Genomic DNA, 15,401 nt, shown 5'->3' on the forward strand with positions numbered 1-15,401 from the left:
GAGGCGCGACTTTGCGCATGCGCCGGAGCGGTTGCGGCGCCATGATTGCCATGGCACTGGTTGCCTTGTTAGCGGCGCAGGTGCAGTAGTGGCCTTTGGCGGGCACCGCGAAATTCGCTTCTGGTAGACTAGAGTAGCCCTGGTCGTTGTTTTGCGGCGACAAATTACAACGTAATGCGTGGACAGCTGTCGACGCCGCCTCGCAGTGGATTGTGCCCCGGGTGGTAGAAAAATGATTTTGGAGGAAGTGAAAGGCGCCGTATATGTCTCACTTTTCAGTGGATACCTCAACCACTCTGCGAGCAAAGGGAGAACTTTAGAAATGAAAGAGAGAAAGATGTTCCGCAGTGGAGGGCTCCGGTATAATCTCGATGACCTGGAGATCTTTAAAGTGCGCATACGGAGCTCCGGCGTTGAACACAGCAAGCTCGCGCCATCCCTTATGACAAGTGGAAGTCTGTACACAAATTATAAAAAAGGAAGCATTTATTTCAACTCTGCCATGAAATAAAATTCTGAGGAGACACTTAAGCATCGCCTTAAGGCTATGACGTGATAGCTTTAATGAATTAATGCCCATATGTGCGAAAGTGGCCATTCTCTGAACCTGATGCTGCTGATGCGTACGGGGAAACGGACGCGCGGAGCGGCAAACCACGCAGAAGAAGTTGGGAGGATTTGAGCTTGGGGTATCTGTTCCCGCCGGCGTCGTCGCTTCAGCGGACGTGGTTGTTGCGACGCGCGTCTGCTCCTTCAATCTTTCTTCTCACATCTTTCAACTCTCCTCTTTCTGCGGTGTGTTTCAGCCCGAGCCAGTGGGCAGACCCGTGCACTTTCCCTTCCATCCTTCCTAGTCGTCGTGACAACAACAACCACGTAGAAACGCTGCCAGGCACCTTGCCGAAATTCGCGGGACTCGAGTTGCAGTCGTAGTTCGTCTGCACATCCTTCTCGACAAACAAGGCAAGCCACAAGCTTCGTGGTTAACGCGCCTTGGATGTGCGCTGCGTTGTTCGCCGCTCACCACGCGATTCCTGCGTTCCCCACCAGGCCACACTGCGTCCGAAAGAGACGAGCGGGAGGCGCTGCCGTTGCGCGCTGTCTGTTGTGGCAGTAACGAACATTGCGAGGAGGAGGAGGAGGAGGGAGTGGTTTAGTGGGCATCGCCTGATGGCGCTACGTGCGCGCCAAGCGAAGAGGAAAGGTAGCGGAAACCTGTTTTGCTACTCGCTTAACTGCGCCTTCTCTAATTTGTATGCTCATAATTACTGATCTACACCACATTACATGACTCTAAAGCACGTACGTAAGACAACACCGTATTCACTAGACGTGCCTTTCTTCATTCCAAAGCAACAATCTGGCGTGGCCGGAGTGGTTAGCTTGCCCGTCTCGCTCTCCGGAGGTCCTGGCTCGTGTCCCCAACTGGACCAATTTCCTACTCGGTTTTATTTATTAATGCCTCTGTGATTTTCCGCTCACGGCCAACGCCACCGACGCCAACGACGACATCGACTTTTCTGCGACACGGTGCCCTTCACGCTGTTGCGTTAATACATATTCAGAATCGCCGTAATGCTTCGCGTGGAGTGAGCATTCCGTTAGTCGTTTCGCGAGTCTGCTAGCCGAGGCCGCGTTGACTGACGAGGTGGCTGCGCACCAAGAACAGCGACGTCGAAAGTGGAGAATAGTTAATGCGGATTGGCGACCAGACAAGGATTTGATCATCCAGCTATCGCTGAGCTGCGTGCATTCGGCAGCAAGCGCAACGCTTGCAGTTTTTGAGGTGTACGATACGAGTTTCCTCTACAAGTTAGAGGGTTAGAGGGTTATTCCTCTACAAGCGGCGTTTCGCACGTGTGCTTTGTCCAAGACGACTACGAAAAAGACCATTGATATGTTTTTTTTTGTTTTTTGTGAGGGAGAGACATATTGAGGTATGAGAAAAAGCACGTTCATCACGCTTGCCTGCTTTGCTACAAACCGCGGTTCACGTGCCCACCGATAATGACAGGGTCTGTTGATTTTCATGTCTTTGGCGTCTCCTTTAATTATATTAGTGTTCTTCCAAGCTTCTGGTACGGTCGAGGTCATAATGCATCGGTAACAGAGGGTAGCCGGTTTTTCTAGGAAAATATTCTCTCAGTGCTTCAACAGACCTGCTGTTACCTGATCCTTACCGGCTGCTTTCCCCCTTTGCATTGCTCCTAGGCCTTTCTTAACTTCCTCTTTCCCAACTGGAGGGATGTCCCATTGCTGTGCTACTGCTTCTCTCAGTAACGTCTTGATTACAATGGCTACTGGATAGATATGTGTAACCCTCTTTTGTTTTTTAACAATCTTATCCATATTGCTAATGACCTTGCGCTCTTCGTCTTTTAGCGCATACATCTGGCTTTTACCTATGCCTAGTTTCCTCTTCAGAGCTTTTAGGCTACCTCCTTTCTTTACATCATGCTCGATTCTATCGCTGTTGAACTTCCTTATGTCGGCTACCTTGCGCTTATTTATTAGCTTTGATAGCTGTGTCACTTCTATGATGCGAGGCAGCTACCATGACTGCGGCCAGTGAGCCGCTTAGCTCCGTCGGGTCAGGAAGCTCCGCCCCCGGGGGTCGGTCCGGCGGAGCAGCGCCGACCTTCCATCATGCAAAAAGTGACGAGAGGAGAGGGAGAGGCGCGAAGTCGCGGAAATTCAAATTTTGACTGCAGATAACTTACCTTGCACAAAGCGTATTGAAAAAATTCTTGCTCGAGAATATTCGTGAAAGAGCGTTGTTCAACATCCCAGACATACCGCAAATTATTAATAGCCCCTTTCAAAGCCGCTTTAAAGTAGTAACATGAAGAATGAAAACTGAAAATGATAATACGAGGTGAGGCAAAGGGCTAAAACGCAGGATTGATGGCATAGAAGCGGAAGCGTTATTACAAGTGTACCGTAAACTAATCAATGTGCTCAACAGGGTCACATTTTAAACGAACAGCAACATTTTTGCAGAAATTTGACAAACCTCATCACAAAGATCCTCGGGAATTGGACAAAAGGTGCGGTTCGTGAAAAGCGCACCTTTTGCACAACAGAAATGTGGCACAAATTTCTCCACTTTTCTTTTGAGAGCCGGAATATTTGTCTGACCTGGTGTCTATAAATACGAGTTAGTCACTAATTCCCTGAATCCTCATGTGGACGAAAGATTCTGGTTAAGAGTACGTGATGTCATGAGCCGTAGCCCGTACTTTGGTGAGTACGGTTTACTTGAGGCGGACTGAATCTAGTGAGTTTGACAGACTGCGCCAGCTGTTAGGCTTGCATAGCCGCGTCACACTCCGCGTATAGTATATTGCGCAATTGTATTTTACGGAATTCTTAAAAAAAATGCATCACTCCAGCAGCCTAAGCGCCGTTGGCATTCAGAGAGTACTCACTGTGCTTCCAAGTAGTAAGCTTTTCAAGAAGTGAGAAACGATAGGGGCGCGCTGAGCAGCCTCCCAAGTTGGTTGATTGGCCTATACCAGACTTTTTCTCCCGGCGGCCAAACAGCTTCCAAGTTTCTCCTGCTTTTCTAAGAGATATGTTGTAATCTTCAATTAAATACGCATTCTCTCGTGGGTGTATTCAACTAAACATATACAATAAAACTTTGTTGCATTTTCATGTAAGCCCAGAGGCCCCTAGCCGAGAGTATGGAGAAAACTCATAAGGGAAGAACTGCTGGACCTTCGGCTGTCAGATTTTCTGCGTACATTCATGAGACCAGAGAGGATGTTTAAAATAAGAATAGAGCATGCACTTCTCTGTTTAAAAAAGCAAAAAAAAAAGATAACTGCACGCTGCTTTCGTTTCCAGAAATTGGATTGAACCGAAAAAATTTACTACTTCGAGATTGGTGCAATCATACGGAAGGAAACTTTGATCGAGGGCTTAGGCAGGGAAAGCAGAACGCTGGATCTAAAAATAGTGCGAAAAAATTTTACAATGGTTCTGAACTTTTATGGCGCGAGGACACCTGGGGCCCAAGAGCGCCAAAGCACAACGTGTTTTCGCCTTCTCAGGTGGCGTCAAAGCCCTTTTCCCGAACATCTCACCCTAGAAGAGCCGAGCACCAGACCAGGGGAAATCTTGTACCCATTAAAGAAACCGGTGGGTACCCGACGGCACTGGGGATCGAACCCAGCACCTCGCGAATGCGAGGCGGATGCTCAGACCACTATGACGCCTCTGCGGTAATATAAAGATTTTTAAAGTATACCCTTGAAACATCTCGCAAGGGAAGAACAGTGCGCAATAGGCAGGAAAACATTAGAAGAGGTAAGGGAATACATATAGTCAGGGCAGGTTGTGACTGTAGATCGGGACCACGAAAATGAAATAACCACGAAAATAAGAATAGCGCGTAGTGCATTTTGCAGGCGCTCAGCAGTTGAACAGCACTTTACCAATATCCCTGAAGAGGAAAGTATTTAACAGCGGAGTCTTACCGGTGGTAACCTATCGGGCAAAAACGCTCAAGCATGCAGTAAGGGTTGAACTCAAATTGAGGACAGCGCACCGAGCTGTGGATGTTGAAACTATGTTTTCTTTTCATTTTTTTCCCTGTGTGTCTTTTGTATGTCATTCTCTTAAGGCCGCCTCCCGAGACAAAAACCAGACACCTCTCGCTTGTTTATGGCCGGCGGCGGCTCCCCTCGGGCGACGGGACTCTGGGAACCCGAGGGGAGAGCGGCCAAAGGTTGAGACAGGCGGAGAGCTGTTCCGTCTGGAGGGGCATTGGAAAAGGGCAGAACGATCGGGGAGCCCCAACGATGAGCATGTAATTTCTCGAGCTCTTGCTCCCCTCCTAACGAACAGTTTGATTGTTTCTTGTTTCTTGCAATAAACGAAGTTACATAAACGATAACAGTCTACTGTCTACAACGAGGAACTAAATCAGTTTTAGTTTCTACAAAACATTTTGGTGCCGAAACCCGGGAACGGATTATTCAGGAACAACGACCGGACCCAACGACTCAGCGTACCAACGACAGCCACATGGATGTTCTCAAGAAAAAAAGGAAGGCCGTCAGAAGCCAGGCGACGCGACTGACCAAAGAAACGGACGACATCTTGGCTGCTAAAGAAGCACCCACCGTCGAAAAGGTGAGCGTGCTTCTTGAACGCCTACAATTGGTCAAACAACAGCTCAACGAGGTAGACGCGGCAATCGAGCCAAATATCAAAGAAGATGAAGCGGAGGCTGAATTCGAGCAAGTCATCGAGTACAGTGACAAAATTGCTACCTGCATTTGCCGACTAAAACTCAAGAAAGAGCAAACCGAACAAGAAATCAGAAATCAGGAAACCCAGATTAAAGCTACCGTTGGTAGTGCTTCCGTGGCTCAAAGGATTAAATTACCGAAGCTGGAACTAACAAAATTCGACGGCAAACGAAAAAACTGGCAGCCATTCTGGGAACAATTTGAGGTGGCAGTCCACAAAAACACGGAACTCTCTAACATCGACCGCTTGAATTACTTGAAGACGCTGCTGAGCGGAGAGGCCTTGACAGCAATTGCCGGACTGCAAGCATCAGGTGATTGCTACAGCGACGCGGTCGACATCTTGCGACAACGATTCGGAAATCCGGAAGCGTTGATTCAGGATCATATGCAGGGCCTAATCGATGTGAAACCTGTGTTCTCCGCAAGGAACGTGCGAGCTTTGAGAGGGCTTTACGATGAGATACAGGTTCGCATGCGGGGGCTGAAGGCGCTGGGTATCGATGAAGACGGCTACCAGGCGATGCTGTATCCGGTCCTTCTCCGCGCTCTCCCGAAGGAATTGATCTTGGGCTACCATCGTTCACACTCTGAGGCCCAAGAGGAAGCGACGTCTGTGGTGGTCGACGATTCAGGGTCAACGACATCGTCGTCGGACAGCTCACTGTTGACGCCGCTTCGTTCCCTGCTCAGATTCTTCCGCTTCGAGCTTGAGAGCCGCGAAAGAACGCTGGAAGACAGGCCTGACGACGCACATGGTAAGCCTGATTTTCATTTTGATGGGCACAAGGCACCAACGCATCGAGGGAACGCTCACCCTTCTTCGGCCTCAGCCCTGCATGGTGCAGCCAACTGCATGCAATGCGTGTTTTGCGACTCAAAAAGACATGAAAGTCAAGAGTGCGAGTCGAAGATGGCAGTAAACGAGAGGAAGGCAATCCTCACAGCGAAAGGCAGATGCTTTCGTTGCATGAAGCATGGACATCGTTCAAGGCAATGCAGGGTTAAGATCAGCTGCAAGAGATGCAAACGCAGGCATGCGACATCGATGTGCGACCTTGCTATCAACGATGCCGAGAACGCACGGTCGGCCAACGAAGGGGTAAAGCCAGTGAGCCTGCATGCCTCAGGAGCAGAAAAGGACCCCACTCACCGCACAGTCCTAATGCCTACTGTTACAGCCTTGAACAAAGGGACAAAAGCAAGAAAGGTCTCTCGAGTTCTCTTTGATAGCGGCAGTCAGAGAACCTTCATAACGGAAGACTGCTCCAGAAAACTCGGGTGCAAATTGCTCGGGACAGAGTTACTGTCAGTGGGAGTATTTGGAGGAGGACAGACCAAACGCACATTCAGGCGAGTTGAAGCGTGCCTTCTCCGACGAGACGACCCAAAAGCGCAGTATAAAATCGAAGCCCTAGAAATACCTTCCATATGTGAACAGGTTATCCCTTGCCCCAACGAATTGATCAGAGAAACACTTCAAGATCTGATGCTTCCTTTGGGGGATGATTCAGCTCTTAACGACGGCACACCGATTGATGTGCTGATTGGTTGCGATCAATACTGGGAATGCGTCACCGGGAAGGTGAGAAAGCTGCCCAACAAGCTGACTGCCGTCGAGACGGTATTTGGGTGGGCAGTTCAGGGCCAAGTAATGTCCAAATGTCAAGAGACAGTTTGCACACATGCTTTTGTCATGAGAACGACCGTGGCTGATCGAGAAACCGCTCCGATTCTAAAGATGTTCTGGGAGTTGGAAAACACCGGTGTGTCAGACACATCGACCACAAATTCAGGCTCCAAAGCCCTGGAAGAATTTACTAAAAGTATCAAGAAGATCAACGATCGCTATGAAGTAAAGCTTCCTTGGAAAGACGATGTGGAAATGTCTGACAACCGCGGAGTAGCAGAGAATCGCCTTCGGTATTTAACGAAGCAGTTAAGCAGGAACCCGAGCCTCATGAGATATTGCGACTCCGAAATGCGGCGTCTAATTGACGAGGGCATAGCAGAGAGGGAAACAGACGCACATTGCGACGACTCTCAGAGAGTGTACATGCCCCATCAACGTGTACTGCGGCAAAGAAGTACGACCACTCAAGTGAAGACCAGCGAGCTATGGTGGAACGGGCCGCAGTGGATAAGAGGTTCAGCTGAGGTATGGCCGGTTGAACCCCAACAAGGCGACTTCACTGTTGAAGAACTTGAGCAGAAAAAGGAGGTCGGTGTCTTAACCTCCACCTGCGATAAAGAAGATGAGCTGCTGGATCTGAAAGAATTCAGCTCTGTATCTAGAGTGAATCGAGTAACAGGTTGGATTTTCCGGTTCGTGAAAAATCTGCGATCTGCTGACAGGAACTCGGGCCCTTTGACTGCAGCAGAAATTGAACACGCGGAAAAATTTTGGCTCAGAAGAGTTCAGAAGTCAGCCTTTTCTGCGGAACTGGAAAGCACAAAGAAAGGCAGCCGCATCCAAAACGACTCCTCCTTGAAAGAATTCGTGCTGTGGACAGACGAAGACGGCCTACTGAGGATTGATGGGCGAATCTGCTCTACAGAGACGACACTCGAAAAGCGACACCCGATTGTGCTCCCCAAGCATCATCGCTACACAACGCTGCTGGTGCACCAAGCCCATCGACAGCTGCTTCACGCAGGCGCAAGAGACACACTTGTGCAGCTGCGAGACAAGTACTGGATTGTGCGGGGGCGTCAGCTTGTGAAAAGTGTTGTGAGATCGTGTGTGGTGTGTAAACGGCACAGTGCCTCGCACTTCGACGCAGCAACAGGGCTGCTTCCCCCTGACCGGACGTCCCAAGCGGACCCGTTTCAGGTCGTCGGCCTCGACTTTGCCGGTCCCCTCATGGTGAAGGAGAACAGTCGCAACGTGAAGTCGTACATCGTGCTCTTTACGTGCGCTGTGACGCGGGCCGTGCATCTTGAACTTGCAGCAGACATGAGCACAGAACGATTCCTACAAGCTTTCCGTCGTTTTGTGTCACGCAGAGGCTTGTGCCGAACTATTTACTCTGACAACGCTCTTTCGTTTAAACGAGCGTCAAAAGATATGGGCATTTTGTGGAAGCTCCTGCGGCACCCTGAAACTCAGAACCATTTTGCCAATTCCGGGATAGAATGGAAATTTATAGCGGAGCGAGCACCGTGGTGGGGTGGATTCTACGAGAGGCTGGTCCGTAGCGTGAAAAGCGCGCTGAGAGAAACGATCGGACGCCAGTGCCTAGACGCCATTGAGCTGTCAACAATCCTGACTGAAGTGGAGGCAGTAATAAATTCTAGGCCCCTCACGTACACATATGAGGACCCTAAAGACGGTGCTCCGCTCACGCCGTCCAGTTTCCTGACGGGAAGACGCTTGACTGCTCTTCCTTCGCCTGAAACACGAGCTATCGAAGCGTCCGCCGCTTCTCTCCGGGCGCTCTGGAAGAAGAGAGGGCGAATGCTAAATCTTTTCTGGCAGACATGGCAGCGAGAATACTTGGGGCAGCTACGCTCGGCCTTTGCCTTTAAACGACCCAGAGCTGTGACTCCCCGAGTCGGAGAGGTTGTTTTGGTTCGAGAGAATCAACCGCGACTGCTCTGGAAAACTGGAGTCATCGCTGCCGTGTTTCCTGGGCGAGACGGCAAGGTTCGTTCTTGTGAGGTCAGGATGCCGCAGGGGAGGACTTTGCGACGCCCTGTTCAGTTACTGTACCCATTGGAGTTTTCGGAAACGTAGAATGAGCAAGCCCATTCGGCGGGGCAGTGTTGAAACTATGTTTTCTTTTCATTTTTTTCCCTGTGTGTCTTTTGTATGTCATTCTCTTAAGGCCGCCTCCCGAGACAAAAACCAGACACCTCTCGCTTGTTTATGGCCGGCGGCGGCTCCCCTCGGGCGACGGGACTCTGGGAACCCGAGGGGAGAGGGGGCCAAAGGTTGAGACAGGCGGAGAGCTGTTCCGTCTGGAGGGGCATTGGAAAAGGGCAGAACGATCGGGGAGCCCCAACGATGAGCATGTAATTTCTCGAGCTCTTGCTCCCCTCCTAACGAACAGTTTGATTGTTTCTTGTTTCTTGCAATAAACGAAGTTACATAAACGATAACAGTCTACTGTCTACAACGAGGAACTAAATCAGTTTTAGTTTCTACAGTGGAAAGGAAAATGACGAATGTAACTCTAAGAGACAGGACGAGAACAGAATGGGTCAGGGAGCAAACACGATAATGACGTCCTAGTCGAAATTAGGAAGAAAAAAAGGGGCATGGGCGGGGCATGTAATACAAAGAAACCGTAACGGACGGTCTTTTAAAGCATCTCAGTGTATTTTAAAAAAGGGAGGGCGTAGCAGGGGCCTTGAGGAAAGTGTGGGCGGATGAGATTAGGAAGTAGTTGCTGGAGTATGGAAGCTGCTGCTGGTACAGAGCAGGATTATAATTGAAGAGATGTAGTAACGGCCTTTGTCTTGCTGTAGGCGTACCTAGGCTGATGATGCCCATGACGATGATGTTCGAGACGAACACTACAGCTGGCTCAGTATTGCGTACAAGTCGCCGCCAGTGTAAAGGGAAAATTCGATAAGTACAGGAGCGATTAGCGGCCTCGAAAAGTGGGATAATTAAACTGAATAGTACTGTTATATGTTTAGAATCAACGCTCAGTGATCTTAGACACTCTGTGATGCAGGCCGACAGGCTGCACTTTCTCCTCAAGCTTAGTGTGTTAGCGCGCGTAGCACCGCCTTATCATAGCCTGTCATAACCCGATTAGTGTTCTTGATTTTCTGGGGTGGTTATGCACTGCATGTGAGGACCATGATAACGTTCGTAACCTTAAAAACCACAGTGTACGTGATACCACAAACATGCGTCGCAAATAAGGGTCACATCTTGTATTCAGCGTCGATTCACAGATCATTGGCTTCATTGGACTTTTTTCTCTCTCTTTCAAGTGCGAAACTTCGTTTTCACGAAGTGTTCCCTGCTTTCGCTGCTCCTTCTCTGGGTGAAGCAGTGAGCAGCGAGTAGTAAGCGGGATATACCTGCGAAGTTATCACAACAAGACAAAACTGATTCCGACATGAAATCGACTAAACAGGAAGGCCTAGTTCCATCTGATTTAGCTTGAGAAATGTATGTGCAAGTAATTGGCTTGATTTTTTTTTCGGGTATTTTTTCATCTGATTTTTATTGGCACCGCCAAGTTTAGTTTCTCATTTTTAGCATTTTCTCATAGCCCGATCACCTAAATCTTGCAGTGGTACTTCTTTACATGGTGATAAGCTGAATCTACAACGGGTGCCACAAATTCAGTCATGTATGAGTGCGTTAGTCACCTTTTAAACAACTGTTGGCGCTAAATGACCTTCTTATGTCACGTACAGTTCTAAATAAGGAGATAATTATTCCGGATCCCCCCTGTGGCGTGTGGTTGTTTTCTTTCTGCCTTCTATTAAATTTATTTATTTATTTACAAGATACTGCCGGCCTCAGTTTGAGGCCTTGGGCGGCAGGAGTGGGCATATCAATAATACGTCAAGAAAATGCACATAACAAAAAACACACATAACGATGCACATAACAAAATTACATTGTTAAAAATTATTGAGGAGCTATGTTCTCAACGGCGTTTAGTTTTCTTTTCTGCATGTCTAACTTTTTTGCTTAGAAATACTGTCCATCGCCAGGGATTCTAATAGGCAGGGCACATAGTTAAAACTATTTATACAGAAATGGAGAAAAGTATGACTGAAAGAAGCCATTTTTAAAGAAGGTAAAAGAATTGTAATACAAAACAATGACACCAAAATGCGTTAGAATGTAAATTAGTAACGTCAAAATATATTATTCAGTAAAAGACAACGCGCTAAGAACGAAACGAGCAAATGGAGTTTCACAGGAGTAAAAAAACATTTACAGCAGACGCCTAGATATAAAATGCCTCAAGCGTGGATAAGGTTGAATGAAAATTAATTTACCTGTCACTATCGCATGCTGATATGAGCTTGCGAACTTAAATGAAAATTTTTTTGCAAGAAATCCGCGACAAAATCATCAAATTCACCCTGTGTAGAACAGTACGCAATTGATGGGTCGAGGCTGTTCCGATTCCTTGCTGAAACTGAAAATATGTATTTAAAACAGATTCACACGAAGATTCCTTCAACCGGGTGTGTTAGTGGCGTTTGTGTGAGATAGTAAGGGTGAGTTCTCTTTATTTTACCGAAATAAAACTGGGGAAAATTAAATGCCTGCATTCCGCGCTCCTGTACTCATGCGTTCGTTATAGAAACGAATTTAGTTTTTCTTAACAGCTTCGTGCAACGCTTCCAGCAAAAGTCAGGAGGCCTTGCGTTCAATAGTTACAAATGTGGTCACCTATGCAATCTTGCTTAGGAAGAAAACAAAAAAAGAAATGCAGCCATGGCGCTAGCAGCTGCAGCAAGTTTTATTTCGCGATATCTTGTCTCTCTACCTCTATTATGCTACGAAAACAGAATAGCTGTTTTTTGTTTTAATACATTACTACCAAGAACAAGAACTAAGAAAAACATTTGATGTGTATGGAAAAACGGGTGGCGGAGCCACTCCTAAAGTTCATGAAGTCACACAAAAAGGTAAGGAATGAAGATAATCAGCGATTTCTTTATTTTTGAAGTGAAAAATATATTGCACTGCTGTCAGCAATCGATCAAGCTCAATTGTACTCGATTTCGCCAGTAACCTGGAAAGATGAAAGAAAAATGCATTAGTGCAATAAGAATATACCATACTTAAGAAGTCATGCAGTTTGTAAAATTTCTGCACTTTTTATTGCGAAGGGAAAGGCGGCCCACTGGCTACTTGCCTGAGACTGCTTTGCACAGCCTACAAAAAGTGTAGGATTCAAATCGCGGACACAAGAATCAATGATGCTGTGTCACTTTCATTTTTCTTCCGCTGGCACGTGCACTACGGCGATATCTGTTCTTGCGGATCGCGGCACAAATCCACGCTTGCACTATCCTAATTATAGCGCAGTAGCCAACTGTAATATTTCAGCAGGCTAACTCTGGGAAGCCGTGATTATGTGATCCACAAGAAAGAAAGCTTTGGGCCAAAATTCACTGCTACTGTTAACCCCACCTGCGCAATCTGCAGTATGATAATTAAATGACTGGCTCTTGACGACTTATTAAAAAAAACTTCGACCACACTTAAGCAGCCTTAAAAGTAGATTAGCATATTATTAGACATCCATCCGTCGTGGTGACTCAGAGGTTATGGCGCTCGGCTGCTGACCCGAAAGACTCAGGTTCAATCCTGGCCGCGGCGGTCGCATTTGTGAAAGGTGGAGGCGAAATTTTGGAGGCCCGTGTACTGTGCGATGTCGGTGCACGCTAAAGAACCCCAGGTGGTCGAAATTTCCGGAGCCCTCCACTACGGCGCCCCTCATAGCCTGAGTCGCTTTGGGACGTTAAAACCCCACAAACAGGACTTTCACTTAGATTACAACCACCACCGTACTGAACGAGCGTTCATCAGTTGCGCACAGGTAGCGCGGACGCCTCGAAGCCGAAAGGCAGCAGTTCGATTCCCGCTCGATCGCCTTTTTTCTTATCGGCAAAAATATTTCCTCGGTTCTACTTAGGAGTGGTGGTTGTTTCAAGTCACGGCACCCTCTGCCAATGGGAGCTGCAGTGACGTCACGACTCCGTCGCGATCTTGACCTGTTGACTTTTTCGTGACAGGGACGGACAATGACGGCTTTTCTCGAAATGGACTTAAATTCTATGACTTTAATATTGCTACCATCCCTTGGTACTTGCTTTTCTTTTTTGTGCCAGTGCGTTCGACATTACACGTCACACTTAAGGCGCACGTATCGAAGGATTTTTTTCTTGCCGGTAGTCCCTAGCCGCTGCTCCATATCCCCACTCCCAACCTCCTCTACCCGTCCGGGTTACTTGAAACGCGCACCGCCGTGTGACGTTTGCTTGCGTATGTGGCTTTATGCGCACATCAGCTTGAGCAGATAGGTTCGGAAAACCGAGCAGGCTGGAATTCGTTCAGCTATGCCAGTCCCAGCTACGCCAGTGAGTACGCCAGTCCCATCTGGAATCCACACCAAATATACCTAACAAAAACACTCGAGTGACTTCAAAACCACGCCATTCGCTTCGTTGATTCTGCATATTCATATACGATCAGAGTTTCATCTCTAAAGAATAATTCCAGTCTCGAAAGACTTGAAGCTCGCCGTCGCGTCGCCTGCATGTGTTCGCTCCACAAGTTTTTCCATAGCACTCTGAATCAAACACCTTACATTTCTCACCCGACCGGCATAGCTCACCGCACTGCACACCCGTTTCAGATCGCCCGGCCTCTATCGCGCACTGCAACTTTTTCAGGTTGCTTTATTCCCCGTACCATTGTTGACTGGAATGCCCTCCTCGCCGATGTTACCGCCATCACGTGCCCATCTTGATTCTTATCCGCTGTAACCACTTGTATCATGCTGCAATGACATGTATTTATTGTGGTTGAATATATTAACCCACCCCTTATGTAATGCTCACTGAAGGGGGTCTTTAAGGTGAATAAAGTGAAGAAGTAAAGATACAGCGACGAGCGAAATTTCAAACCTACATCTATCTCATTACAACTAGGCGCCTAAATGCAACAGTAAAGACGCTAAATATGTATATTCAGTCCTCGATCTTCTAAAAGTTAACAAGATGCCCGTGCTTACGAACGTCTGTCATGAATGGCATTACCATATCAGAAAAGCTATCTTTGTTCGTTAAAAACCTATTTTTTTAATTATTGGCTGACTTCGCTTAAACACCTAGTATAATTACGCAGGAAGTCAACTCCCCGAAAAAATAAAAGCAGGAAAGGGCGCGTTCACAACAAGGAGTAGCCAGGGTGACGGCGAAAAAATTTGAACGAGATACTGTGTGTACGCTGTCTTTCCAGCTCCCATAAACATGTAATCACTGCGTGCGCGCGTATCCCTGCAAATAAGAGCACAAAAAAGAAATTCAACGTCAAGCACCACAGTATGTTCACCAAATGTGCAACAAATGCTGTGAACTCTCCGCTCGCCTCGTGGAAAAGCCTGCATCGGCCAGAGTGGCCGATGTTTTAACGAACGCTTAAGACAGCCCCACACATCGCTGCAATCGAATGACTCAGTCAGTCTCCATATGCATTGCAAGCAGCATTATAAACACTGCACCCCTCGTCTCCAATAATGTCAGAATCAATGGCCGCGCAAACACACAGATAGAGCGAGAAATCTGAGGCACATTAAAAATTAAGAACTTAGGCAGTGAATGCGCCATAGACAGCTCGGAGAGGTTTACTGGAAGAGAAAATATTTTAACGAATGGGACATAGTTTGGGACGTGCAAAATCTCTGCACCTGCACTATGAAATGTTTTTCGGTGTTTTTTTATCGGCGGTGAACGCCGAAGCGCGCCCAGCTCTTTCGTGGCAATTTTCACCGAGTAAAATTCAGTTGTGTTTCCTGCTTCAGCCTGTCTACTCCTTCGTACTGTGAACGGGCCGTTTTCTTCTGTTTTTATTTTGTTGTTCAAAGTTAGTGAGGCCTGCTTCATATTTTCTTTTATAGAAAGAAGCAATGAATACCACTGCGCCCTGAGGTATAATGTGTCGCTGGATGCAGGACGACGATCGAAAACGTGTTTTCACTGAAAGTGCAACAGTAAAGCATCATTGAGCCAGAAGCACCGCGAAGCCGTTGCACGATGAGCCTCGAACATTCGGTCATCGGTCGTGAAATAGACTTTCTCTCACTCACTTCTGTGGCGCTGAAGTGAAATTCTTAACAAAACAGCAATGCACACAGCTGTATAATATGCATGTAAAGAGGGCAAAACGCATGTCTAGAACACGCTCTGAGCGTGTTTCGGGCTGAACACGCGATAAATAGCGATAAGATTTGGTTAAAAACGGTCTGGATGTTAACACGTGCAGTTAAACTCATAGAATTTCATCATCATTGTTTGCCTTCTTGGGCGCGGCTGTGGGAGCGGCGGAACACACAGTTTTGTTGTTCTAGGCATGTGTTTTGCCCTCTGTACACGAAATTCGCGATATATTTGGCAGGCCACAAAACACCACGTCATCCGTGGGTTTCAAAC

The 15,401-nt window shown here is 47.5% G+C and overlaps 1 protein-coding gene across 1 annotated transcript in view; it reads right to left on the reverse strand.

Annotated features, from left to right (window-relative positions):
* Window positions 1-268: 268 nt before the first annotated feature.
* The window catches only part of LOC149369621 (uncharacterized), a 101,991-nt gene continuing 86,858 nt past the window's right edge, over window positions 269-15,401 (reverse strand). The window contains exon 7 of the mRNA XM_089576028.1: window positions 269-296. Coding sequence (XP_089432154.1) covers window positions 269-296 — 28 coding nt within the window. The remainder of the gene's footprint in view (window positions 297-15,401) is intronic.

This window comes from Amblyomma mixtum, chromosome 1 (genome assembly GCF_055824585.1).
Source record: "Amblyomma mixtum isolate Tamu chromosome 1, ASM5582458v1, whole genome shotgun sequence".
Taxonomy (NCBI): Eukaryota; Metazoa; Arthropoda; class Arachnida; order Ixodida; family Ixodidae; genus Amblyomma; species Amblyomma mixtum.